This window comes from Copidosoma floridanum, unplaced genomic scaffold, assembly GCF_036245765.1.
Source record: "Copidosoma floridanum isolate Cflo_tuat_1 unplaced genomic scaffold, Cflo_Japanese_pri ptg000009l, whole genome shotgun sequence".
NCBI lineage: Eukaryota > Metazoa > Arthropoda > Insecta > Hymenoptera > Encyrtidae > Copidosoma > Copidosoma floridanum.
The window spans coordinates 2,413,863-2,440,841 of record NW_028321886.1 but is presented as its reverse complement, the minus strand read 5'-3'; the positions used below and the strand labels follow the sequence as shown (position 1 = coordinate 2,440,841).

Genomic DNA, 26,979 nt, shown 5'->3' with positions numbered 1-26,979 from the left:
CTCTTTCACTTTTGCCGTCGCGTTTTACCAAAGCCTGAGTCATGTCGGTTTTGAATTATTACATCAAAACATTTTATCCAACTGATCGAAGAACCTAAAGTATCAAACTTTATGGGAATAAAAATATACGTGCAATCGTATTGGGGAACGAAAAGTTGTACAATTCAATTTTTCAAGATAAAATTGTTTCGAGCAACGCAGATACACATCCCCTCTCGTGCAGCGCTATAGTCACGTGGAGGTTGCATAAATACTTGATGGGCCCTGATTCGCGTCAGCAAGATATTGCAGTGGGATGGGCAACAAATGATTAATTTAGCGAAATACTTTTTATGCTTTTAGGTCGCCAGACGAGAAATTTTCAATTTCACGGCAAGGTCTCTAATCATCATTCTGTCCATGACGTGTCGGTTGGAGATGAAAGTGGTGAGTTTGCGTTAACTCCTTAATTATTAAAATGTGTTTATTTTTTTTTTTACAATTTTGACTTAGTTTTAATAGTGGAAACTAATTAAACACGTCTTGGTGAAGTTTTTACTAGACATTTGTAAGAATAACTTTCTCGACAAGATTTCGAACAGTTTTATTAAAACTTTTCAAGAGTTTTTTTTTTTTTTTTTTTCTGACAATAATTTTATGTTTACTCGGTATTTCGAATGAACAATTCAATTAAAAATAATGGTGAAGTAAGTATGAAAAAAAAACAAACCATCCGTACTGATTCGAAAAATTGTCTTTGGGAGATAAATTTTGTATAATCCTAAAATAATATATTTTATAAAATAATAAAAAATGCACTTACAATGCAGAAAAATTTTCGAACATAATATGTGACTTTATGGACGTACGAAAAAAAAAAAAAAAAAAAATCTTCCGTAAATAGATTTGGATGTCCCTCTTCGTTTCGATGAATTTTTCCAACTGGTGTTTTTTTGTTGTTGGTACCGTCAAGTTCTTGCCAAGCTTGGTTGTCATAGTATTATGTTTCGTCATACCTCACCGAGTTTCCCGACGAAATTTCCCGCTCCTTGTCTTAGAGCAACTTCATCCAGGTGAAACGAGGAGAGGAGCTCGATAAAACGACTTGGCCGGTTCTCCCGATCTCATGTTCGAAACTAATGATCCCACGGAATATCCCTCCCTTACGCGAGATCCGGACACACAGCAGCCCCAACACGTTCGACACATCCGCCCAAGTTGGCTCAAAGAGAAGAAGCCAAGACTGTTTGCAAGCTCAGCTCATTGAATGCAAAATTAGACGCGCGCTTTCCACCGGCATGGAACTTCTCGGGGACCACTAGCTCGTGTAATCGAGTCGAATCCTCGGGGCCCACGAGCGAGAGTGGGTGTTTGTTGGTGTCATCCTCGGAGAGCATGGCTGGTTAAATCCACCGATGTAATGGGATCAAGTGATCTAACGCACGCGTGTCTTGGCGCATGAATATGGATGAAGACTTGGGAACGAGGGAAAAGAAAAATCACACCGTCATGAGAGCTCGATGACGGGCTCTTAGCCTTAAGTGATCATCGTGCCGTTTGCAAGGACAGTTCCAGGGCTCACAGAGCTTAGGAGTTGTTCAAAGTGACGTATATTACACATCGGGCTTTTCTTCGTCTCTCCATCACGTTGTCCCTCTTATGGCCATTGATTCGAACTTTCGAGCGGGTCGCGATAATTTTCGTCCCGCTGTGTTTTAATTTTGAAAAAAATAATACCTGTGCCTCTGTAACTAAGTAGTCAAAAATATTTTCTCGACTAAATATGGCAATGCTAAATGCTCAAAAAGTTTTGTTTCACGGTGCATTTGTTTTTCCCCGACCAACACGCCACGTTGGTTAAAATGTTCAATCGGCCATTTATGTGGACGTCTACTATTGATTGCTCCGCGTAAGAAATATTCCGGAAATTAATGTTTAACAGGTAAAAAAAGATGAACGAGCTGTACGAGGTTTGAAAATTTTTTTCACAATTCACAGACAACTCGATTAAAGCTAATCGTCGTCCTAACGAGTAATTACCATCAAAAGTATGCAAAGAGGGCGATCAGCTGGAATGATGTATCGAGAATTAATGCCAATAAGCAATACTGTTTGAAAGCACGTGTATCACGTTACCCGATTTGACAAGTTAAAACCATCAAATCGAATAACGATTTTCCTCCTCCTCCCTCTACACGTTGGTCTTTCTTGAGGATATATCATCGTTATCTCTCACCTCATCCCCCGTCACTCTGACCCCTTGCCCCGATCTCTCCTACATACATTACATTCTCCTCGAATATGCCGTCCTCCGGAGCACCGGTTCTTGGTTTTCGAGCGCGGACTAATCTACGTGACACGCTCGACCCTCCCACTTTGCTGCCACTGTCTCCCTCCGCTCGCGGTAATAGCCGTAATTTTTCTGGCGTTAATTTCATGCAAAACTTCGCGGGAGTCGTGCCCCGCCATACGTCTCCCTTCCCGTTGGGGGTTCGCGCATACCATCATACTATACGCGGCTCCGCTCGGTGCTCCCGTTTTACAAGAAAACCTACGACGAAAAAGCCAAAAAAAGGGCCCTTGTAGCCCGCAGAGACCCGATATTATTATTACCTCATGCACACACGCGCGCAATGGGACGACGAAGAGTTGGGCACCGCAAAGTGTAGCTTTGGTAATTTGATGGACTGAACTTTGAGACGAGGCTAACGTCGTTTGTAACTCTGAGCGGGAACTTTGACGATGACGAGGACGACAAAGGCAAAGGGATGCGTAACTCCTCGCCATTAGAGTAGTCAACGTATACTACATACGTGTATAAATTAACTGGCACCGGCGAATTCAGGCAGCTTACACATCAGAAGCTTCTTTGATTCGGCGAGTCGTGTGAATAAGTCAACGCGAAACGTAGAGAAAAATAAATTGAATTTCTCGTTAGCGATGGAACGGAGGGTGCGTGTGTGTATACAATGTGTAAGTTTTGGGGTGTGTTTTACATTAATGTGCAGTTGGTCCTAAAAATTGTTTTCTCCGAGAGCTCAGCCGGAGAGTGCCTATTTAACCTCATGCGAAATGCATAAAGCCCTCGTCCTCTCGACGTGTACTCGTACCCGAGTTTTCCCGCAGCTATTCGCGAGCGCTTAGCGCGCGTGTGCATAATGCGGGAAAAGAGAAAAAGAAGGAGGAGGAGGAGGAGGAGGAGGGAAAAAAAGCAGCCGCAACACGTGCGCCCATCTCTGGAAATTGGAATACGTATCTCCGACCCTTCAAAAAAGCTCGGCTGTTAAGAGACGACGAGGGGCAAAAAAGAGCAAGATTGGTGGAGGGCAAGTGTGAGAATAAAAGTCAAAACGGGGCTGCCGATGCTTTTGCTTTGGGATGTATATTTTTCCCTCCCATATTTCGTAGCTCTGAATTTTTCTTCCTCCCACCCGCGCGTGCGTGTACCTACATTTTCGATTTGCAACCCTCCTCCGCACTAAAGTACGCCCCTACGATCGGCAGGAAAAAAAAAAAAAAAAAAAAAAAGAATCGAAGCGAAAGAGAGAAACTTCTCACCCTCTATATTCACGCATATCCAGGGGGCATGCGGTTTTACGATACATTGTTGGAAATTACGTTACAGCTGCTTCGGCAATGCCCTTCTCCCCCGGTGCCCCGGAGCCTCCTTGCCATTCCAAACTCCTATTTCTCGATCGCTAAGTCTCTCTTCCCCCCCCCTCGGTCGATCGGTACTTTTTCCCCCGGCAGCCTCTCCAAGTTGAACCATCATTGGGCACTTGGAATAATTTACCATGCCGATTTTCGACGATTTATACGTGCGCGAGTGGGCCGGCGGTCTTTACCATACGCAAACACCCCTGATGGGATTGCAGGTAGTCGTATAATTTATGCGATCGCGCGTGCACCCAGCATGTTCTTTGAACAATCCAACGGCAAAATGGGACGCGCGTGTGGTTCGTCAACGCTTTGCCAGAATGACGACATCGAGGGGGAAAATGGACACAAGGAGAAAGATGAACAACAGGACCAATTGGTTTACGGCTGTTCCAGTCGTCTTACGGAGCCATAGGTGCTTCAAGCACATGTATGGACATGCTCGATCTTTGCGCTGATTTTAACAAAAATCGTACAAAAATCCATGTAGGTGTTTTTGACTCGGAAAAGTTTTAAAACTCAAATATCTGGCGAACAAGGGAATCTTCTTGTGCTATATATCTACCAAATATTTAATACCGCCCTTTGAGCCGATAAAATGAAATACTGTGCGAAGCAAATAGCTCGGTTGAAATTTACGGGCTAAAACGACCGTATAACGCATACATTTGTGTTGACACACACATAACTATACATGCATACGTACATCTAAGTATACGAAGCGAGTATCGGTCTCTTTTTTCCTCTTGTCTCTGATTTCGATCGCTGTCTCCTCGCAAACTCCTTTCGCTCCAATCTCCGAGACTGTACCCCTTGTCTTTCTCTCTCTCTCTTTTCCTTTGTACGCTTGACACCGGAATGGACTTTTGACCGTGTCGCAACACTCTGAAACTGCGCGCAATCGACGACGCCATCGCCGAGCTCTATATTTGGCCCTGGAATTATATATCTGGTGGTGCCCCTTTTCTCGTCCTGCTCTCCGACTCTGGTATCCTCGTATGACTTTTTTTTTTCTCGAGCACTGGACGCGTTCATGAACGCTGTATATTTTACGTCAACGTCGTTTTTAATTTTTCTTAAAAGTTTAATAGTGGCTCTTCGTTGGTTCACAGTAAAAATGCGCTTTTTTAAAATTAATCTATATGTGCGTGCACCAACGGGTCATTATCGTTGAATAAAATTTCATAAAAGCATATAGTACAAGTAACTCGCAGTTTAGCGAGGAGTATAATATCGTGTGCACCTGCAGGTATACATATATACGTCGATTACTCGAAAATTAGCATAATTTTCAATATCCGTCTCAATGAGCCTTTTACGAAAGTACGAGCTCGTGTACCTACATAACACGTTTATTTCCTGCCCCGGTACGATGATACAATCACGAAAATTACGAAATGCATCATCCGTTTAATGAAACGAGGTTATTCCCTTTTTTTTTTTTTATTTTTTAGTCTTAGCACACATTTGTTTGAGAAATATTACAAGGAAAGAACAGTTTCTACGGTACCTGCACTTTCTGTACCAGGATTTGTATCTTTGACGTACACCAAATTAAAAATAATGCAAATATTTCGCCATTTTTTGCTTTTTATTTCCTAATGTATCAATTCGCGTCAACCGAAAATAAAAATTTTTTAATTTCTCAAATCCCACCTACCATTTCTCAATCAAATGTTTACTGTACCTACATATCTGTATAACATCAAAGAAAAGCTTTTTACGTGCATTAAGAATTTTTGCCTATAAACACATATAAAGTATGAACATTTTCTTCCATCAAAATCGATAAAATTATCGGAGCAGTCAATGCGATCTATAGTATGACATAACAGACTCCCCCGAGCACTCGTACCCGCGTATCGAAGATAATATTCTGTAAAAGTGCAGTGCAAGCGTATACCTACCCATCGTAGAATAAATCGTGTATTTTAAGCAATAAAACTATACGCGAGCGCGCACTCCAAGCTGTAAATGAAACTACAAGCCACGAGAGGAAAAAAAAAAAAAAGCAATCGGACGCCAACAGCGAAAGTCGGTTAAGCAAATAGAAAAATACCATCCCAGCGTGTGTGCATACCTACCCTGTGAAAACAAAATGTTGATGGCACTCTATATGGTGTGGAAGCGGATGATACCGGGGTGTGGAGGAATTTTTAAATCACAATATTGCCAGTCGATAGGTACATAAGTGCAATAGTAGACGTGACGAGATATAGAGAGGGAGATGAGAACCTATACGTAAGGGTCCGTGTTTTGCTAGAAATAACATAACGGCTCCTGTGTCGGTGGGCCCCTGTTCTATATACATATGTACACCCAGTCATTCCCCGTAAGGAATAATGATAATAATGATGAAACTTTAATTCGATCATCCCGACAGCGGCTCTCGTACACGCTTGCTCTCACGAGTGATGGATTTCCACAAGGGTCGGATCGCACCAGAGGATTTAAAACAACACGGAGCCCTTTTGAGGGGGACGGAGGCGCGGGAGGCGAGCTGAAGATGAAAGAGACGAGGAACCACGCCAATGGGAAGGAAAAAAAAGGGAAATAATAAAGAAAAAAAAAAAAAAAAAAAGAAAAAAAACATAAAAAGAAATAAATAAAGAGATCGCGATATTTTCCCGAGAAATTAAATAATAACCATCGCTCGTCTCGGATTTTTTTTTTTTTTTTTTCGTCCTTTTCCTTCCTTGTTTTACCTCCTCGAACGATGCTCGTCATCCCCTTTGTAAACACACTGCAGCATCGTCGTGGTGAGAGTATACGGAGGGTGTATACATATACATATACGTATGTGTATGTACGTAGGGTTGGTTCAAAGAAGTTGACGGCTCTAACGAGAATCAATCGCCTTGGAAGCTCGCATATACCCTCGTGTTGTGCTCTTTTTTTTTTTTCTCCTCCACCGCGAGGTAGGGAAGGCCGGAGGAAGGAAGGAAAAAAGCTCGGACAGCGACTAAAGCAAGATGGATGTATACTCGGCCGGTACTTCGGGTTACACGAGTACGAGCTCGAAAAGCCGGCGTGGACGGCAAGTGAATATGGACGCTGTTATGCATGGGGGCAGTGGGCAAAAAGCGTTCGGGGCGTAATTTACTTTGGCATGAAGTAATTCACGAATCTATGGAGTAGTATTATATTCGTTTTTAGGTTTTAATTCAAAGAGGAAGATAAATTTCATTTTTTACCTTTGGCTTGACGGTTTTTCATTTGTTTGCGTCGAATTTATTTATAAACACGGATTGAGGGAGTACGCGTATAAGTAACGCATCGCACAACAACGTGGCATATAGTTAGCGCGATGTACGTAATACAAGGGAGAGAAACCCCTTTGGCCTTAACTAGGCAGAATTTTAGAATTTTTGGGCTGAAAGATAAAAAAATAAATGAATAATGTCCTCGTTTCCTATACTTTTCCGGTGCGCTCGTCGTTACCGTAAAAGCTTTTGTCCACGGCGTCGAAAAGCACGGAAGCTTTCAAAGAAAAACCAGCTTGTATTGCTATTGTTATAAATAACATTTGCAGCTGTGAAGGTTCAAATAAAATTTTACAAAAGACCACCCAAGGTAGGTATACGCGGGTAAATAATGGTCCCGAATCAAGGCAGCCCCGATCACGAAATTCATGAGTCTTGCAACAATCCACATCTTCTGTACAAGCATACAACGATCACGCGGATTTGAGATTACCTCGGCTAACTGCGGGTGTATGCCGAGGCTCGATTATTCGTGTTTAATTTTCACCCTTGGAGCAGATGACCATCGATGAGTGTGTACATCAGGCGGTATGTACAATTAGTTCGGCGATAAGCAATGAGCTCTGCTATAAAAATGAACGATTTGGTTGCAGCTATGTGAGCTCATCGTCGATCGAATGCTAGTACAGGAGGAGGAAAAAAAAAATCCATCATAGACTCGCATCGTTTGGGAGTCGTTCAATAATCGCATGATAATAAAAAATAACAAAACTTTATGCGTACACGTACGTTAGAGTTGGAATAATAGATGTATACATATTATATGTACGGGACGAGCGAGCTTTGCAACGGCATTGGTAGACGTATACATGCGCACGTACATACATCAATGGACGTTATTAGGTTAGAACATGCTATACCACGGATTCAGCATCGAAGGCAGGGAGATGAGAACGTATAGGTCGAGGGGAGCGAGGGTCTAATAATGCCCATTGGTTGTATGTCCGCCAGAGCCGAATTCGTATCCATTAAAGACAGTCGTTACGCTCGAGCCGGCAGTGCACAGGTGGTCATCTATCGTGCACTCCCTCCGTTAGTCGACTCCGTAACCCACACACGTGTACATATATATACAACATATAGGTACACTCGCCCCTAAATGGTCATTTCAAGTTTATCTGTTATATAACCTGTATACCTACCGAGTATATATATAGGCTTCGGCCTTTGGATATTACGTGATGTATACCACTGCATGCGCTCCCTGTAAGCATACGTATGTGCACACAATACAATTCCTTGTACGCAAAGTCGCGTCACACGCATGTATATATTATATGGAGGCAACCGGGCAACCTATTAATACAAACCGAGCAGCAAAGTAAATGCGCGCAAGACGTATGTATGGCATGTGCGTGGATTAATCAGTGACCAAACTTGTGATATTAACGTCCGAGCTTCGTGTGTTATTAATATGTATGGCATGTGCGTGGATTCATCAGTGACCAAACTTGTGATATTAACATCCAAGCTTCGTGTGTTATTAATATGTATGATGAAACAAACTATGTATACACATTTAGATAATACACGGGCATGTATTGCAACAGCAAATACGCTAGAGTGCAAATTTCAAACAAAATTTTTTTTTCAAGTCCTCTAAGTACTTAACGATAACATTACTTATAAATTATAAATCTACTTAACGCTTGTTAACTTGTGTAATTGATTTTCGATTTCGATCCAAAATCTCTCATTCTCTTGAGAAATTGATTATCTACATTCCTAACTTTTGTTGATTGTGAAATATTGATTGTTTATGATTTTTTATGATAATTGGCTATATTCTTCTAAATAATTGAACGATTTATTCAAAAAAATTTTTTTCTTGATTTAGCCACACTTCATGTTTATAATTTATTAGTAATGTTATCGTTAAGTATTTAGAAGACTTGATAAAAAATTTTGTTTGAAACGTGCACTCTAAAGTAAAAGGGGTGTCCTATACAACCGTAATATGCACCGTACAAGACCGTATAAGTGGTGTATATTCGGGAGGAGAAAAACTTTTTTTTTTAATGTGCAGTTCTTCGATCCAGTAAAATATCTTTGATGTGTTCATTAAACCGTAAAATGAGACACGTATAACAAAATTTCCGAAATTTGGTGGGCTTTTTTTTCTTGTACCCCGAAAAATCAATGGTCCTACTCTTCCTCCCATTCGAGGTAAATCTACTCAACGAGGTCCCTAATCGCGGATTGTTCGGATAAACTTGGCATTCGTAACGTTGGCGCATTGTTTATTATCATTTTTTTCCCCTCACCCCCTGGGCATAGTGTCGAGTGCGCTTAACGAGCCGAGCTCGGATTTTCGATGCATATACACATAGCCATTGAAATCGAGACAAATACGAGCCACGTACGCGCAAACCCTCCCTCGTAAACAGCCGGGTTATTGAATCCTCCCTCTGTCCCCGTTGCGATGACAATCCGCACGTACATACTCGGGCCAACAAAATAAACGTTATTTGTACATTGGGATTAAATTTGTGTTTTTTCTTTGTGATTGCAGATTCGTTGCCGATACTGGCCGAGCCGATAGCCAACGTCACGGTGAGCGTAGGCAGGGACGCCCTGCTTGCCTGCGTCGTGGACAACCTGCGCAACTACAAGGTTATTGTATTCTCCTGTTCGAACTTGTTTACCCAGAGCAGCAACGACGCGACGACACACATCGATATTACTCGAAACGCGATTTAATTCAACGATTGGCTTTTCGAACGATACGATTGGCCGCTTTTTGTTCAAGGATATATTCCGTTGCACCTATATATATTATCCATGTATTATGTGTACGACGTATTATCGTATAAGTGTTGGGTATCCGGTGATACAGTCGTAAAGATGAAAATTGAGAATAAGTGGTAGTAATCCCTCCACCATACATAAATATATCCCTCCATCTCCAGTCCATAGTCGTCCGGGTGAGTGAGTACATGTAGGGCAATCTCTGGAGGGACGGGCGGTAGAGAAAAGCCTGGGCTATACGGCACGTGCAAATGGGAATTGTGCAGGACGCTCTCTCTCGGCGCGACTTATTTTGCGTGCTCCGCATACTCAAGATAGCAGCAGCATCGGTACGTTGTGCACACTTACGTAAGTAGAGAGGGAGACGCGGACGAGAGGGGGAAATATTGGAAACGCCGGGAGGGGTGTGCGGCGCCACTCTTTCGAATTCGATTTTCATAAGGCTTACAGGGGAGCAAAGGGGTGAGGGGGGGGGCGTCAGCCAAGTAGATTCGGCGCGCCCGAGGACTGCACTCCAAGTTTCGCATATAGCGTATACCTACGTGTGCAATACAAAGTGTGTACTCGTGTGCGCGTATACGTGTACACCTTTTTCTCTCGGCCTATAATAGGTATACACGTACATGCATACAAAGTCTCCGAGTCAAGAGAATAACTTTGGGATGCTCTCGATTTGACGTGTCTCTCTGGCACTGAGTCTTTGCTGTGAAGTACACGCGATGGTCTCCTTTGCCAGCTTGAGCTCGGGAAATGTTGATGAAAATCCCTCCCGTGTATGCCACGCGCCTCAAATCGTCGGCCTCGATAATCCACTACGGCACATGTACAACCCCATTGACATCCCTCGACGAAGTATCAGAATGGATGATCCTTGTTTAACTGATGCCCGTTTATGCTTTTCTTTATCGTTTGCACAGGTCGCATGGGTGCGCGTGGACACGCAAACGATCCTCTCGATCCACCACAACATCATCACGCAAAATCCTCGCATCAAGCTCTCGTACAATGACCACCGCACCTGGTACTTGCACATTAAAAACGTCCAGGAGATCGATAGGGGCTGGTACATGTGCCAGGTCAACACGGACCCAATGAGGAGCCGCCAAGGTTACCTTCAAGTCGTCGGTGAGTTGGTTTCAAAATATAATTATATATGTATACATTCGTACGTGTACACCATGCCCATATCCTTATCATCGCTTACTTCGAATGACAATCGTTTGGTTAAAATCCATAAACTACGTTTATGTACCCTTTGGAGACCGAGGAATTTTCCTTTTGTCCCACCTTCGTCATCCCTCTTGTTGCTCCGTGCACTCGCACCCACGTACATCTGTGTAAAGACGCGCGTACCCCCTGTGGTAGACGTCGTATTATTCGTCTCATCTTGAACGTGGCTTCTTGTGACAGTGCCGCCGTCCTTCGTTACCAAGGAAACCAGCACCGACATGGTCATACGAGAGGCTTCCAACGTGACGTTGACTTGTAAGGCGACTGGTTATCCCGAGCCCTACGTCATGTGGCAACGCGAGGATGGACGATACTTCAACTACAACGGCGACAATGGTAAAGTCTCTCTTTTTTTTTGTTTTTTTGTGTTTTTTTTCACTTTCTCATGCCAGTCTTTGCGTCGACTGTTGAAACATCTCGTGCATGAAAGTCCACAATTAATGATGTTCTCGATCACTTGCGTGCCCCTCGCCTCTCTTTGCCCAACATTTTTTTGCAGATCTCGAACAACTTCTCGTTACACGTAAAGTTTTTTTATACCATGCGTACAAATATGCACATTGTACACTACATGTACGAGCAGAAGATACGCATATAAATGTCTCCCCTGTCTGTAATTTTTTGTACCATTAGTTTGGCATTGGCACGAGGCTTTGGTACGTAAAACACCGAGACGCAACTTTTGCAATAAATTGTGAAAAATTTTTAAAATGAGGAAAAAAGCACGGAATGGCCTACTAAGGATTCCCCCGTTTTCTTTCCCCCGGGCCCCCGTTACCGCGTCCAAGTTGATGAATTACTCGCAAAGTGCCTGTCGTGCATCACCATTGATACGAGGCAACGCACGACAAATTAGCCATCGGCATTGCGGCCATACGTATACGCGCCAATAAGACATCCGAATCCCGTCGAGCGTTTCCGTGTTGCGGTGGACCGCAAAGAAAAAAGTAAAGAGAAAAGAAAAAGAGGAAAAGGAGAAAGGGGGACGGAAGCGCTCCGATAAATCAATTCGAGCACGCGGATAACACCGCGAGCGAATCTATGCAGGACGACGAGTGCAGTGTACGCGCCTGGCATCGGAAATGAGGACGAATTGTGACGCGCTCTCTCCCTCACCCTCGCTTACACCGTTGCCGGCTGGCCGTGTACTTCGGGGGTAGCCAATGCTCGTTCGGAAGCCTTCAAATTTTGGGACCGCTCCTCGTGCATGTACTCGCGGATACAGTGTGGGTGGGTGAGCCAAGCTAAAAAAAAAAAAAACAACCAAGGAGGGATGGGGGTGGGTGGCAACGATCAATTATTAGGGGCGACCGGGAATCGAAATTCAAGCCGATGTGTGCGGTGGGCCGCTACGGGTGCGCGCTATGGCAATTATTCAGCTCCGAACAACACTTCACGAAAATCCGAGCATAAAGCAGGGATACCGCCACCGCCATCACCACTGTGTGCCCTGCCATCTAAAATGGGTGAACCAACTCGACACTGTGTATACGCTCCATTGCGGAGACTATAAATCAGCGACGTCACTGTAAAAAGTTACCAGAGGATGGATTTTTTTTTTTTTTTTTTTTTTTTTTTGTTCTTAACGATTATCACGAATTTCCGAGTCCACGAATGCAGAGATGACGGTCGTGCAGTGCCTCTTGAGATTGTCGCTTCATCGATGGAGAGTTTGAAAAAAAAAAAAAAAAAAAAGTATTTCCATTGCATTTTCTCCGCATAATGCACTAAGGACATTCAGCATCGCACACGCGAAACCAATACCCAGCCATTGTGTGCCTCAGATACTCATATCTCGAGTACGACAGCCAAAGTATATAGTAGCATTGCATGTGAATTCTGCAGTCCTGGAAAGAAATTTCGAGTCTTTTCGATCGACCTAAATTGAAGAATGGCCCGTTCTTGATTTAAATCGACAATGTGCAATACGGCACACGTACGAGTACAATACAGTCGTACGAACGGCGAAAGAGAAGATGAACATTTTTAATAACACTCCAAGAAGATCGATAGTACACAATCAATAATATAACATTTCAATCATTTTATTTTATTTTATTTATTTATTTATTTTTAATGTACATAAACATGGGATTGTGTAACCAATGCACTGGCATACTCGTAAATATTACATTTATATTTTAAGAAACAGTTTTTACGATATCCCAATTTATCGCATGTAATGTCTCAGAGTTGAATGATTCTTAGGCACCCAATTTTTATTAATTAATTACCATATTGATCCACGGCTCAATAGGCTAATACCACAACAGAAAAGTAGCTAGAAATGTTGCATCCAACTACTTTTGCATTTACAAAAAAAAATGTATGAAAAATTAAATGATTTTTTTTTTTTTTAATAGATTACTTCTTATCATTGAATTTAATATCAAAAACTCACCAAATTTTTCGAATAACATTTATTAAAAAAGTTATTTGAATTAACTTTTTTAAACTAGTCCACTACCTCTCCCAGGAAGAGAAATGTCACTCTGATCCCCCCCCCCTGGAACAGAGGTAAACACTTTGACCGATCGCAAAAACAAAGCATAACGCGCATTCGAAATCAACAAATTGACAGCTTGTATATTTTTTTCTCGACCGGGATGAAAAAAAAAAAAAAAAAAAAAAAAAAGAAGCTTTTAGCACCAACAACACCAGTCACGTAGAACAGCAAGAGGGACGGACTTCAAAGAGCACGTAGCACTTAAAAGCACACGGATGATGCCGAAGTTATTCTTGTGATTGAGGTAAATATTGAATAAAAGCCGTTTAGAAGCGTAGTGCATTACCGAAGGGTAGTGGCAGTAGTGGGAGAGCCGATGCGTTGTTCTCGAGGGGCGCAAGAGGGGGGGGGGCAACAGCCTCTAAAGCCATTACTCGTCGCCCGATAGCCTCCACCGGAGACCCGAGAGCTTTTTTTTCCCTCTTTGCCCTCTCGGAAAGCTCGGTTTTCTTCCGAGCGTCGTCGCCTCTCCGACTCTTTCTTGCTATATACATGTATATGTATATGTATATCCGCGCGCGTACGTGCACGTGCGAGCAGGCACGGGAAGGCGGCAAAAATGAAGCGAATAAAGGAAATGTTCGGACGCGGAGCCGAACAAAAGTAAAACAAATAAGAGCCGGCGAGAGGCGAGAAGAAAGGGAGTGCAAGTTTGAGAAAACAGGCGAAAAGAATCCAAATCGAATGTGGCGGAAGTATTGCGAACTCGAGCGAGTAGTCGAGAGGAAAGCTAGGCCGGGGCTACACGTGCAGGGTTGTATGAAAGATTTAGTTTCCGTGAAACGCGACGGTGAGTATCTAATGGCGCACTAGCAGACGGCAAAGTGATTCTGGTCGACTCTTTTCTCCCTCTCTCTATCTCCCTTTTTTTGCGAAAGGACTGAGAGCAAGTGTAGTGCCGTCGGAAATGATAAAAGAATTTTCTGTTCGGTCGAGCGAGTTGGAAAAAAAATGCCGACATTTTCAAAATTGCACAGATAAATTTATCACCAACTCGATTCTACATCCGATGGATTCATGAATTTTTTAGTAAAACTTTTTTTTTTTTTTTTTTTTTTTTTTTTATTAGCTGTGTTCAATTTAGCTCACGAATTAGTGAATATGAATCAAGTAAATTATTATTGTGTTAAAACCTTTTTTCCAGGATGTCTTTGTTGACATCAACTCGTCTTTCGTTATAAATTGCTTCTACTTAAAACCAGTTTCTGATACCTATGGTGTACATCGTTGGAAACAAGCAGGCGACGATGGATTAAAAATTTTCAAAACCCTACCAAGTCCTCCATACCTGCGCTGCTACTATTCAATATACTTTGCGTGACAAAGTTTGGACAAAAGCTTCGCCACTTGCGCATCTCTTGCGCATGAAATTACGGTAGTTTCGACTTCAACAGTCAGGCAACTGTGCTTACAAATTGAAATTTGCGAAACCTTATTATCCAACGAATGAATACAGCCCTGTAATTTTCTTGCTTTATTCGTTCTTCCATGCAAACACGCTTTACCGAGCTTGTTTCATCATGCAACTTTTTGGTTTTGTTTTCCTAACTCATACATCCAAAAAAGATAATTTTGGCGTTGAAGTGGGTACAGTTAACCAACTGCGATGATTAAAGATTTCGGGGTCTCACCAGTGGAAGAAATAAATAATAAAATCTGATCAAGGGCGTACGAAGAGTATATCTTTTTTTTTGTTCTTCATAGAAACGTGACAATGGGACGACGACAAAGAGAAAGAGAGAGAGGGGGGGGTGGGAAACAAGCTGTCGAGTCGTTCTCTCGTCTCTTATTTCGTCATTTCGACGAATCTCGTTTGTACGCGTGGCAGTGGCACGAAGCCGCTTCGGGACAGCTTGATTAAAGCTTCCCCCCGTAGCTATCCTCTTTGGTGATAACGCATCGTACGCACTCTTTCGCTCAGAGCTGGGTGCCCGGACTGGGTGGAATTTGAATAAAATCGATCTCAAAACACCCCGAGATTTCCCAAATGAATGCAGATATGATCATTCGGGTGGGATGAAAGAATGGCCTCGGCTACGCAGTGCACGCTTGCGCTTGCGTTGGACGAAATTAACGCAGGCTAGCGTGACAATTTTTTTTTATTTTTTTTTTTTTATTCCTATTTGCATTTGCGTTATATTGTACGTGTTGCATTTTGAAATCGACTTTCGCCAGTGTCTCGTTGTACGCGTTGAAATCACACACGTGTGGAGTCTTCGAATATACATTTTTTTTTGTAAATTCATCAAATTCAAGACAATATGTTGCATAATAAAATCCATCACGAAGTAAAAATTAATTTATACATAGGAGTAGGTATACATGAATAGTTTAATCAATTACAAGTAACAACATTTTTAGTTGGCTGGGCTCATTTTCCAAGCACCTGTAGTTACCTAAAATCTTTTTTTCACACTTTTTTCTAAAATGAAGCTCATATCTATTTCCTTTCCACGTATTGATCGGTTCGTTTAAACTAATCGAGTTGTCCAAAATCACTCGCAGACAATAATGATATACAAATTTGTTCACGAATTTTATTTTATTTTAATTTTTTGTCCAGCCAACTTTTAAGCTACACATGTTATTGATCTGTGGAGTTTTTTCAGACTTGATCGGACCATCTCGTAAACTTGTAATTGTAATCGAGATGGGCTAGAAATTTCAAAACAAGGTGGGACAAAGCCGTACCACCCAAAGACTCGACAGTTCTCCCAATCCATAATTATTTTGTAATAATAATGTAAAAGCCGCGTAATCGATTGTTTCAGTTAACCTCGTGAACGGCGAAATGTTGCACTTTACAAAAATCAGCCGACTGCACATGGGTCCTTATCTCTGCATCGCGGCCAACGGCGTGCCACCGAGGGTCAGCACTCGGGTCACGATCAAGGTCCAATGTGAGTAATCAATTGTGCTTGTCAATCGACAGGTAACAGTATAATTATGAAACGATAAATCAAGCAATGCATTACGATGTGGGCGAACCAGCAAGAGCTACACTTGCGTTTACATATATAATATACATGTGAAAGCAAAAATGCCGAAAAGCCATGTATTATTACCCTCGTGGACCGGGAGAGAGAGATATCTCCGCCCACCCTTTGTCGACACCCAATACGTCTCTGTCCCTCTTCCACTCTCTCCGGCTCTGCTTTTAACGTCTCATTAAACGTCCAATTTACGGTTCGCAGTGTGTGTGTGTGACCCAGATCTCTGCAGTCGTTGACCCTTTGGTGGAAACTAGCATCGCGTCCAGGGTCGACGTGCCTGCCTTTGTCTTTTACGGAACATTAGTCGCGATTACCTGCCTCTGCCCCCCCCCCCCACACGACGGCCCTTCGTTATCATCTTTGGCCCCTTGTCTCCGTCCCGGTTACTCGTTAAAATCGCATCATCATCCATCCACCTGCCAAGTATAAGCTGTTGGAACTTTCGCGTGTTTTCCATTCGTTAATTATGATAACGTTGCAATCGTCGTCCAACCGAACGTGACGATGTATTGTTCCGAAATCCAAGAAAAATCTCTTAAAATGTCACTTTTTTTTATTAACCTTGACTAAAGACAGTAGGCCAATCGACTAGCTTTCGGAACCACAATTTTTTTGACAATGTATACGTCCAACGGGGAAATGAACAATAAAATTAATTTCAATTGACCCTTAAACAATTTAATTTATCACGTGTTTAATAGTTGTTGCGACCAATCGGCAAAATAATTACAGAAATAGTTGTTTATCTTTGGCCAATTTTCGTTGCCAACGACCAAACTCTCCGTGGCAAATTTTGATCCACAGTAGCAGAGAATCCATGAGTTTTTTTATCACAATGATGATGATGAAAATAATAATAATAATCATGAAATTTTTTTTTCTCCCATAAAAATTTTGCAATGCTCCGGCGATTCGCAGACCAAATTGCTCGTATTGAGGATCCAAAAGGTATATAGCACCGGCCGAACAAAGGATAATCATCCCGCATAAATAATCATGTCGTTTGTTGAAGCCGATATCGATTCGCGATAAGTCTGTGTGTGTATGTGTCGCCGACGCGCCGAAATAAATGCGTTTCCCTCACACGTTTTTGCCGATCTCGGCGTAAACTATACCACGCACTTTGGTTAATTATCAATGCAGTCGGCGTGTTCATCGTGAATCGGCGTAGCGCGTCGCCCACCTGCATACGAATTTGTTGAATTATACATCGGCTCTTCCTCCTATCCCCTCCTTCGACCTACATACGTGTATATAATGTATCCGGCAAAGCAAATACTTACCCAGTGTTTGATGAATCATTGTTGTACCAGTTACAATGGACCCGTGGCGCTTTTGGCATTTTCGCTTCCTTGTGCAGCTTGGCACTTTCTGCCTCTCTTGAGCGAAGCGTTTGCCGCACTGGCTACATTTGTATTTAAATGCCTGTACTTTTTTTTTCGTTTCTTCCTTCTTTTAATAAAACAGTCACTTTAATTACTTAATTTGATTGCACAACATGATATTATCAACACCGCACGAGTACCGTGCTCGTGTTTCGATTGGTTACAGTTCCGCCAATGTTATCGATACCAAATCAATTAGAAGGAGCTTACGTCGGACAGGATGTAACCCTCGAGTGTCACACCGAGGCTTACCCGGACTCGATAAATTACTGGACCAACGAGAACGGCGAAATGATAGTCTCTGGTAAATCCACACTCTCTGCTCCGATATGACTTGAAATTGGCCACCCCCGATTCACAAAATAACTATGCTCTGTTGAAAATGATGAGATCGGTATTTTTGTCGTTGTTGAAGACTTTAATAACTAAAAAAAAAAAAAAGAAAAAAAAAATTTTAAGTAAAGAAAAAAAGGAAAGCTCAATTTTACCGTCAATCGACGGTTTATTGTAACTCTGTATGTAGTTGAGTTAAAGATTTGATCTTACTTGCCCAGGCATTAACCGTTCGGTTATAGGCGATAAATTCGAGGCGACAGTCACGAAAAGTGGATACAATCAATACATGAAGCTGAAAATACGAAACGTTGGCAAGAAGGACTTTGGCTCGTACAAGTGCGTCGCTCAAAATTCCCTCGGAAGCACGGACGGAGTCATCAAGTTGGACGGTAATACTCGAAAATTAAACCACCATTAAACAATACAATGTGGGGATGAGCTTCGTTAAGGGGGTTGTCGGGCTAAAGCAAACTTATGACTCTCGGCTTGAATAAACGCAAATACGAACGCTTACGATCAATGTAATGTGATGTATTACAGAAATTCCGGCACCATCGACGACCACGCATTCATCAAACCAAGCAACCTACCCTGGAATAAGAAACGGTAATTCAATATAAAAAAATGTTTTTAAATTTTTTAAAAATCTCACCATCTGATATACACTTGTGCTTACCGCATTGGATTTTTTGTCCAAACGAACATTGTAGTGATTTCTACGGGCAGCGATGGCCAAATGTAAGTGTTGTTATTTCGTTTGCAGGAAAAAATGGCAGCCGGAGGCCGCACGACCGACCGAACGACTACGAGGTGGAAGAATGGAGGAACTCAGGTGAGGATCAATTAAATTATAATTGTGCGTGCGCTAAGTACCGTTTGTGCGGGCTCGGCAATTATTTTCCTCAAAGCTGTGGCTAAGCTGTCCGTTGATTGGAGAAGAAAAAAAAAAACGAAAACAAATAATCCAACTCGACTCGGTAAAACAAAAAAACAAAAAACAAAAATTCAATCGAACGCGAGCAATCAGCACAAACGCGCGCGAGCAAACCCAAAAATACGGAAATAAAGTCCACGAGAACAAAAGTACGTGTGCCGATCGATCGAGCGGGACCCCCGGTGCACACGAATTGTACGGTAAAAAAAAGTATGGCACAGACTTTTGATGTATTGAAAACAACGGGGGCGCGTGTGTCTGCAGATTACAAACGCGAGCGTGGCTCGCCATCGTCCGACTCGGGTGACGCAAGCAAGGACGGGAAGGAGGAGGAGGACGACAAGGACGAGGAGAGGCCCTCCTCGGGTGCACTGAGCCTCGCCCCGTCGTGCGGGCCCGAGCTCCTGTTGTCACTGCTGCTGAGCCTCTCCCACGTTATCCTCGCCAAGGCGGCCGAGCGGTGCAGGTGATCGCCGGACGCGACTCCTCCCGCTGACAACCAAACGTTGCACGCAATGTGCGCGTACACACTGCCCTCCGGGGAACATCCACCGCTCGTCGTATGTTACACGTAATATAACTACATACACCGCAAAATGATACCAGTATGTTATTGTGTGTGCGCGCGGCCGTGTCTTGTTGTCCGAAGCGAGGCTGATGACCGTATATAGTATTAGGAATGGATGACACGTGGAAACAACATACACTTGAGCGTTGAGATCTTATCGAGGCAGTGGAGAGGTGAAAATTATTTTCGTACCATGCAAGTGATGATCCGTGTGCACGTGCGCTTCGCTGGATACATTTATATAGTGTGCGTGGCATTATATACGTATAATTATATATATACACATCGTATGATGAACACGTACGTGGTATATTATACATAGACGCGCTTTAAACAATAAATTAATATTGCCCCACTCGCCGTGGGGGATATCGATTTAGCAATTAGATACGTACGTGTACCTAATGCATGACGATACGTGGTATATATATATATATGAAGATGAGACGTGTGGTGGTCGGGGGTTTGTAAGTGTGAACGATGTACAGGGGAGGAAGGAACAGTAGCGCAAAAAAAGTTTTAGCTCGAAATAATTTAGGATGGCTGCCTCGAGCTGTGTACAGGCTCTTTTTATAAGTATGAAGCTTTTAACGTGGCAGTGTCTCCTCTGTGTTCCGCCAAAATCGCCGGGTTTCTTCGTGAAATACAGCGACACCGGCCGAGAAAAATTGTCACGGTCAGCGTAACGTTTTTCGTACATGCGTTGAGCCACTGAATCACTCATTACGCGTGTGGCCCCTTATATATATACATATATACGTAGGGTCGAATGATTTGTGTGCGGTGTGCGTTGTAAAAGGACTATAGCTGTGGTATTTTTTAAGTAATGAATGTGCTTTCTTAACGAAAAATAAAAAATTAAATAAAAAAAAAAAAAAAAAAGAAAAGAAAGGTGGGAAGGATGAATGTTTTTCGAGCTGTATTTTACACGCAGCAAAAATGGAAAAGAATAATTTGTTTCTATGAGTAACGTATATGTGCTTCGGGCGGGAAATTTTCACGTTTCTCCCGCACAATTATAATTCGTCTTTTGAGCAACAAGTACTTTTTTATACCAAAATTTTCATCGTTACTTCATTATTTCGTCACATCTATTTGTAAATAAAACGATCCTTCCTTTATTTCTCTTGTACAGACATAAAAACTATTATTTTCTGCTTTGCATGATAAGCAAGTAGTACAGCAACAATAATTCCTGTATATATTCGTACGACTGGGCAAGTGCACGTAATACATATGTATACATACACACGTAACTATATCTTAAGCGCATCGGGCCCAAGTCACTTGGAAACCTCATCATACGAACAATAATGCTTACCACGAGTTTTCAAACAGCTCTTGTGCACGCGAATAAAATAATCCATCGATCCTTGCGTCGGCTCGTTTCGTTCGCAAATAACATCCTCTGCTTGCAAGCCGTTCTTTTCGAAATTTCACAACTCAATTTCAATACTATAATTGTTGTTGTTTTTTTTTTTTTTTTTTTTTTTTTTTTTTTTCATCATTTTAATCATTTTAATCATTCAATAAAATGTCACTGATTTTAGTTAATTTGACCTCGATTTAATTGTACTTAGTTCTACGCATGAGTGAGGAAACGAGGTGCCTTCGCATATACACACGCGCGCGCTTTCTCGGCCCAAATGTCCTGTGAAACTCTCGAAAAATACTTATGCCAATATTGTCAAATATCGGATGAATGTGAAACGTACGGTATGCGCGATATACTTGGCTTGTTGTGCAACCGAATTGACAAGTCAACTGCTGGAGAACACGAAAAGCGTCCAAAAAGTGACACGAGTCTGGGCGTGGAAAAACCACTCAATCAGTCTCTGGGCAATTGTATCAAAGTAAAGGATACAGTGGAAAAATTTCGGAAGTATGGTTGTACAAACACTTACATCTCGCAGAAAGGAGGGGGAACAACAATGTTCCGCGTCATCGTCTTCAGCTTCGCTATTGTTGTTTGAGGGTTTGAAAAATTTTATTAGCCAAATAAGGAGATGACAGATTTATTTTTTTTTCGCTAGCATCTAGTCGAGCATGATGATAACAAAAAATAAAATAAAATAAAAAAAGAGAACGAAAGAGCGAAAATATTACATGCAATTATATAAATTGACGGAGAAACTTTCGCGCTGTGTTAATGCTTGGACGAAAATTATTTTTATGCATTTTATACGCATATATATATATCTATATCATGTACAAATGTATGTAAATTTGGTGAACAATTGACGAACTGCGTTTATTTTCGTTCGAGAATTTCATAACTTCCATAGAAAAAAAAAAGGAAAGAAAAAAAAAAATACTCGACTCTCGGTTCATCGTTACGATATAGAAAATTTATAGTAGTAGGTCATTATGTATACTGTAAGTATATACGTAGATTATTTATGCGTCGGAAGAGCTAACGCGGAAATGTCGTGTTCATTGGTAGAGTTCGAAAGTACGTCGACGAAGAAAATTGTATTAAAGTAAATATCGATTTGTTGTAATTACATATATTATATATAATATATACACACATATATTATATACGCGATATTACATAAATACAAATGAATATATAATACGAAAATTAACGGTCTTGAATTACTTAACGATCCCCTAATCCAATAACGTTTACCTGAAAATCCAGCTGGCGCTTGGTGTGGCTCTTAGATCTGCGCCACTTTTTTGCTCTTTACAGGAAAAAACAAAACAAAAAAAAAAAAAAAAATCGAGCAAACGACGATAACGACGACGGCGGAGCGGAAACCCAATTAGGACCAAATCCAGCAATCCATTGTAATCGCGGTTGTTTTCCAAAAGTAAACGCCAAGTGATGATAGTACCGCGGAGTCAGCAAACGTGTTGATTTAGTACCTCCGTCCTCCATTAGACTCCAACGCCTGTCGGCTATTATACTATATATGTATAGCCACGACGTGCTGATGCGCGTATAGCTACAGTTCGGCCCAGTTGCGATAACTGCGCTAGCGAAGGTGGGGTCTTCCGTTTACTCGAGTTCACTCGACGGAAAGTTGACCACCATCACGCATCCCTGGACCAATGGTCAGCGAAGTGAGGCTGCCGATTCTCGTCTACACGACCACGTGTGCTCGGGGCCAGCCGGAAATTGCACCACCTCGAGATCGTCACTCTGCATCAAAGAAAAATCTCGGGGTGTTTTAAAACATTTCATGGCTTGTCAGAGGCTGGATTTAAAACACGTGGTAAAACCGCGGCGAATATATATAATCAGGCAAAGCTTTAGGTTGAATTTCATTTGAGCGCGTTAACGAAGATTTAATTAAGCGCAAAGTGCTCTTTTACCTATCAATTATTTGCGCTCGTTGAAGGGCTTTGAAAAATAAAGTATTCAATTTCGTACAGGTCGTGGCACACGTTACGACTCGCTGGATAAATTTTACCATCCCTAGTTTTTATTTTTGTTTCTCTTTGCAAAATTATACACCAGTGTACTCTCTACGCTTAATTCTTTTCGGCGTAATTAATACGAAATAAATTCGGTCTTCAATAAATTTTTTACACCAATTTTCATTTTATCACCAAGAATACGCGGATTCAATGCAAATGCAAATGATCGAATAAATATATTAACTGGAAAACGTACAAATTGAACTAAACCACGTTAGTCACGACGTAGACGTTATCAAAAGTCGTTAAAAGCTTGGCTAGATTGCATATCAAATGAACGTGATTATCCACATCAAATGAACGTGTCAAAGCACGAGAAAAATCGTTTCAGTATACCCAACAAGTGGGTAGGTATACATTGCTTCCATCCTCAAAATCACGTTGTCTCCTGAGTGATCTCGCAACATTTAGTCGACTGCCGTCGGGTGAGGTGATAAAAAATACACCGTTTGATTAAAGGCGAGTACCTCTTAAAAGCGTAATCATTGCTGAATTAAATTTTCTCGGTGTAGCGCGCCAGAGACAGTCATGCCCGATGCCGTTGCCGTCAAAAAGATTAAAACCCTCGCAGCTCCGTACAAATCCAACGGAGAGAGACGGAGATGATGGAGGTGGTAAAAATCCTCTCGCGAAACGGTGTAATCTTGTTTCCGGCTTTCCGCATTACACGACCCGACAAACACGTCTGATTTACCGAATTTCGCCTCCACCGAGTAATATTCCACATGCGCGCAACAGACGCACGGGAGAGAAAGAGGAAAAATCAAGGGGACGGCCGCTGCAGGAGGAGCCAGTTAAAGGTACGTGCTGAGAGTCGTCGGTCGAGAAAAAATACTTTTCCAAACGTCATCGGGCGCTCTCTCTCTCTCCCTTTCTCCGTATGTACGAACGTATATACGTGTAAGTAATACAGTTAGGCGGCCGTGTATGCACGTGTACGTTCGTACGTGCCCATCGAGCGAATCGACTCTCCCTCCCGGCTCGCAGAGCATTCGCCAGGAATAAAAGTAGGAGATCGAATCTCTGTGGGATTTTCCGGTCGATTCGTGGGGCCCCTTGCTTCCTCCCTGCTACCCCCTCCCCAGCCATCCTTTTTTGCAGCTCGAACGCAATCTGGAAAGTGTCTGCCAGCATCCCTGTGGGACTCCTACACGGGACACCCCAGCGCTCTGCAGTAGCGACATCGGGGGCTCAGAGCACGTGTAGAGCTCGTACCGGCGCTGCGTGGAGACGAAAAGAAAAAAAAAAAAAAAGGGCGGGGGAAAATTGCTTCGGTGTCTTTGACTTTCGAAAGTTCGAGTGGGACTTTGGTGGGGAGGAAGTTGGCGGGGGGGGGGGCTGGAGGGGACTGGCTTCTAATGCTCGTTCATTATAAAGTTGATCGAGCTCTCTAGGGTGTATGCTGTCTCGGCACTCGACTTGTTTGCGTGCAGGTCCCGATGATGAGGCGCGCGTTTCATCCGGTGCCGAGTAATTGCAAATTATACGTCCACGTATATATACGTCAATGACGTTTTTTAAATGCTTTTTCTCATGATATTGCTGAAACAATGGGGGTTAATGATGATTGATAGCTTTTTAACATTCACCCGAAATTTCTTACTTATTTTTCTCTGTCACTGGATGAAAGTAGTACGGATCGATTATTCAGTCGAAACTCTTGGTATTCAAACATTTTCAGATAACCTGCTTTCAATGGATCACATGATTAGCCTTAGCCCATCGGTTTACGAAGAAGAAGCAAAGATTATCGTAAAAAACGTTACCAAGTTTGTCTTTTTTTGTTTGAATATGAAAATTAAATCTTTTTCCAACGTACATGTCCCATATTTTTCCAAACAAATAATCCGATGGACGTCAAATTTATTCAACAACAGAGAAATAATCAAAGCATAATTTTCGCAAAGCTCCAAGCCTCTACATATAATTGCCTCTATTTAATGTTTTTTTTTTGTGAGATTTCAACACATGTGCACTAAAAAAAAAAAAAAAAAAAAAAAAAAAAAAAAAAAAAAAAAAAGTCTCTTGGTCCAGCTTGTTCCAGCATGCGAACGCTTCAAAAAAGACTTCGCGCCAGCAGCGGAGGTCAGCTTGGCAACGCAGCACCAGCTTCGCCTCTCTCTCTCTCTCTCGTTTTTTCTCTCTATTTACATATATGCAATGTTGAAACAGCCAGCTGACGAATAGGAACCACAGCCAGCGCAACAGGAAAAAAAAAAAGAATGACTACAATACACATATATGCAGTAGACCGAGTGGAGCGGTGGCAGCTGATGGTACAGCACAGGGAAGTGGAGGCCAGAGGAAGGACTTTCGTGTCACATTATTTTTGCAGCCAGTCATGCGCGTCAACTCGTGGTCCCGTACGCGTTTGCAGCCGCGTCAGCAATAACCGCGACGGGGAAGCTTCGATCGCGGCTCTGAAAATATTCCAATTTTCACTACCTCCCTCTTTTGCTTCGGATCGTAGTTTTTATTTTGCACGCGGGTTGTCCGAAATCTCAACTAAATTTTTTATAATTTTATTTTTTTCCCATACGCGTGAGTCTAATAGTACTTCTTGCTGATAACTGCATTAAATCATTAATTTCTTTGCTTTTCGAGATGGTAAATTAGTGAAGAAAGAAACTATTAATCCTTAGCTCAAAAGTCTACTGTTGAATAACTGTCTTGTAAAATATTAATTTCTTATACTCAACGAGTGAATTACAACTGTTGGTAACTTCACGTAGCATGAGACTATCTAGTAATAGCCCGAAGCTTATGATATTTCAGATTCATGTACAGTAGAACTGATTTTGGATCTGCAATAACAATTATTTTTAGTGCTTTTGTTTTTCAGTGATAATTTTTTCTGTGGTCTAAAAAAAAAGTATTGACCAAATAAATCATAAAAAACAATAGCATAGTTGAAATAGTTTTAAAAAATGTATGAATTTGTAGAACATTTTTAACATTGTATGTATTGTACTTGTATACTTTTACATTACATTCCACTTGGTCTGATGTGTTACCTAAATATTGTACAATGACGCATGTGCTGGAAAAAAAAAATTAAGTACGTATGCATAAAATCAACCAGTGTATTCAATCGCAAAAGTGTAAACATATAATGTATTTACCAAGAAGTATTTGCTGCGCGGCATCGAGAATCATTAATCTTAACTACGTACACCTCAATAATTATACCGAGAGTCATCTATCATTTCATGTACACACTCCTGAGATGTTTCCTAATTTCAAATTAGTACAGCATAGATGCCTACAAACTCTCAAGAAATTGAAATCATGGTATATTGAAAAAGTGTATCTATTAATTACTCATAGGACAAATGTATAAGTACGCAGTAATTAGTTTACTTGGTTTAACTCAACTAAGGCAACGTAATGATTCCAAGATAGTATTTTCTTCATTGTTTCAAACATCCCAAGTTTTAGGTAACTCGGCACTCTATCAACTCCTCGTCATGTCGCTAAGTTTAATCACGAGCACATAATATTATACGTATATTTGTAACTGACTTTTATATATTTTACATTGCCCTAGATTCAGCTTAATCTGTAAGTGAGAGCATGCATCTATTTATTAAAAAGGAAACTCGGAGCAAACAACGAGGATATATTGACCTGATTAAATAAAGCCGCTGAAAAATAAGAAAAGTCACTGCGAAACGTGAGGAAACAAGAAAAAAAAAAAAGAATAAAAAAGTTTATGGCTGCCCGATAAAATATTGACTTTTACTATACGATGTACTCTAATTTGCCCTGTTTCAACTAAACGAAATAAATAATTACATAACTATCTAGTAATAATTAACTGGTCCTCTCAAAATTATAAAAAAAAAAAAAAAAAAAAAAAAAAGTGAATGGAAAGGAAAGGTATGATACCTTACTTCTTGATTCGAAAAAATGGAATTTTAATATCACAGATGTCCAACCCAACACTGATTTTAA

At 41.6% G+C, this 26,979-nt stretch overlaps 1 protein-coding gene across 1 annotated transcript in view; it reads left to right on the top strand.

The window, feature by feature from the left end:
- The window catches only part of LOC106643544 (lachesin), a 74,394-nt gene extending 54,475 nt beyond the window's left edge, over window positions 1-19,919 (top strand). The window contains exons 2-11 of the mRNA XM_014358715.3: window positions 343-426; window positions 9,412-9,512; window positions 10,565-10,772; window positions 11,058-11,213; window positions 16,155-16,283; window positions 17,928-18,065; window positions 18,316-18,486; window positions 18,638-18,703; window positions 18,861-18,929; window positions 19,296-19,919. Coding sequence (XP_014214201.2) covers window positions 343-426; window positions 9,412-9,512; window positions 10,565-10,772; window positions 11,058-11,213; window positions 16,155-16,283; window positions 17,928-18,065; window positions 18,316-18,486; window positions 18,638-18,703; window positions 18,861-18,929; window positions 19,296-19,501 — 1,328 coding nt within the window. The 3' untranslated portion in view covers window positions 19,502-19,919. The remainder of the gene's footprint in view (window positions 1-342; window positions 427-9,411; window positions 9,513-10,564; window positions 10,773-11,057; window positions 11,214-16,154; window positions 16,284-17,927; window positions 18,066-18,315; window positions 18,487-18,637; window positions 18,704-18,860; window positions 18,930-19,295) is intronic.
- Window positions 19,920-26,979: the final 7,060 nt, after the last annotated feature.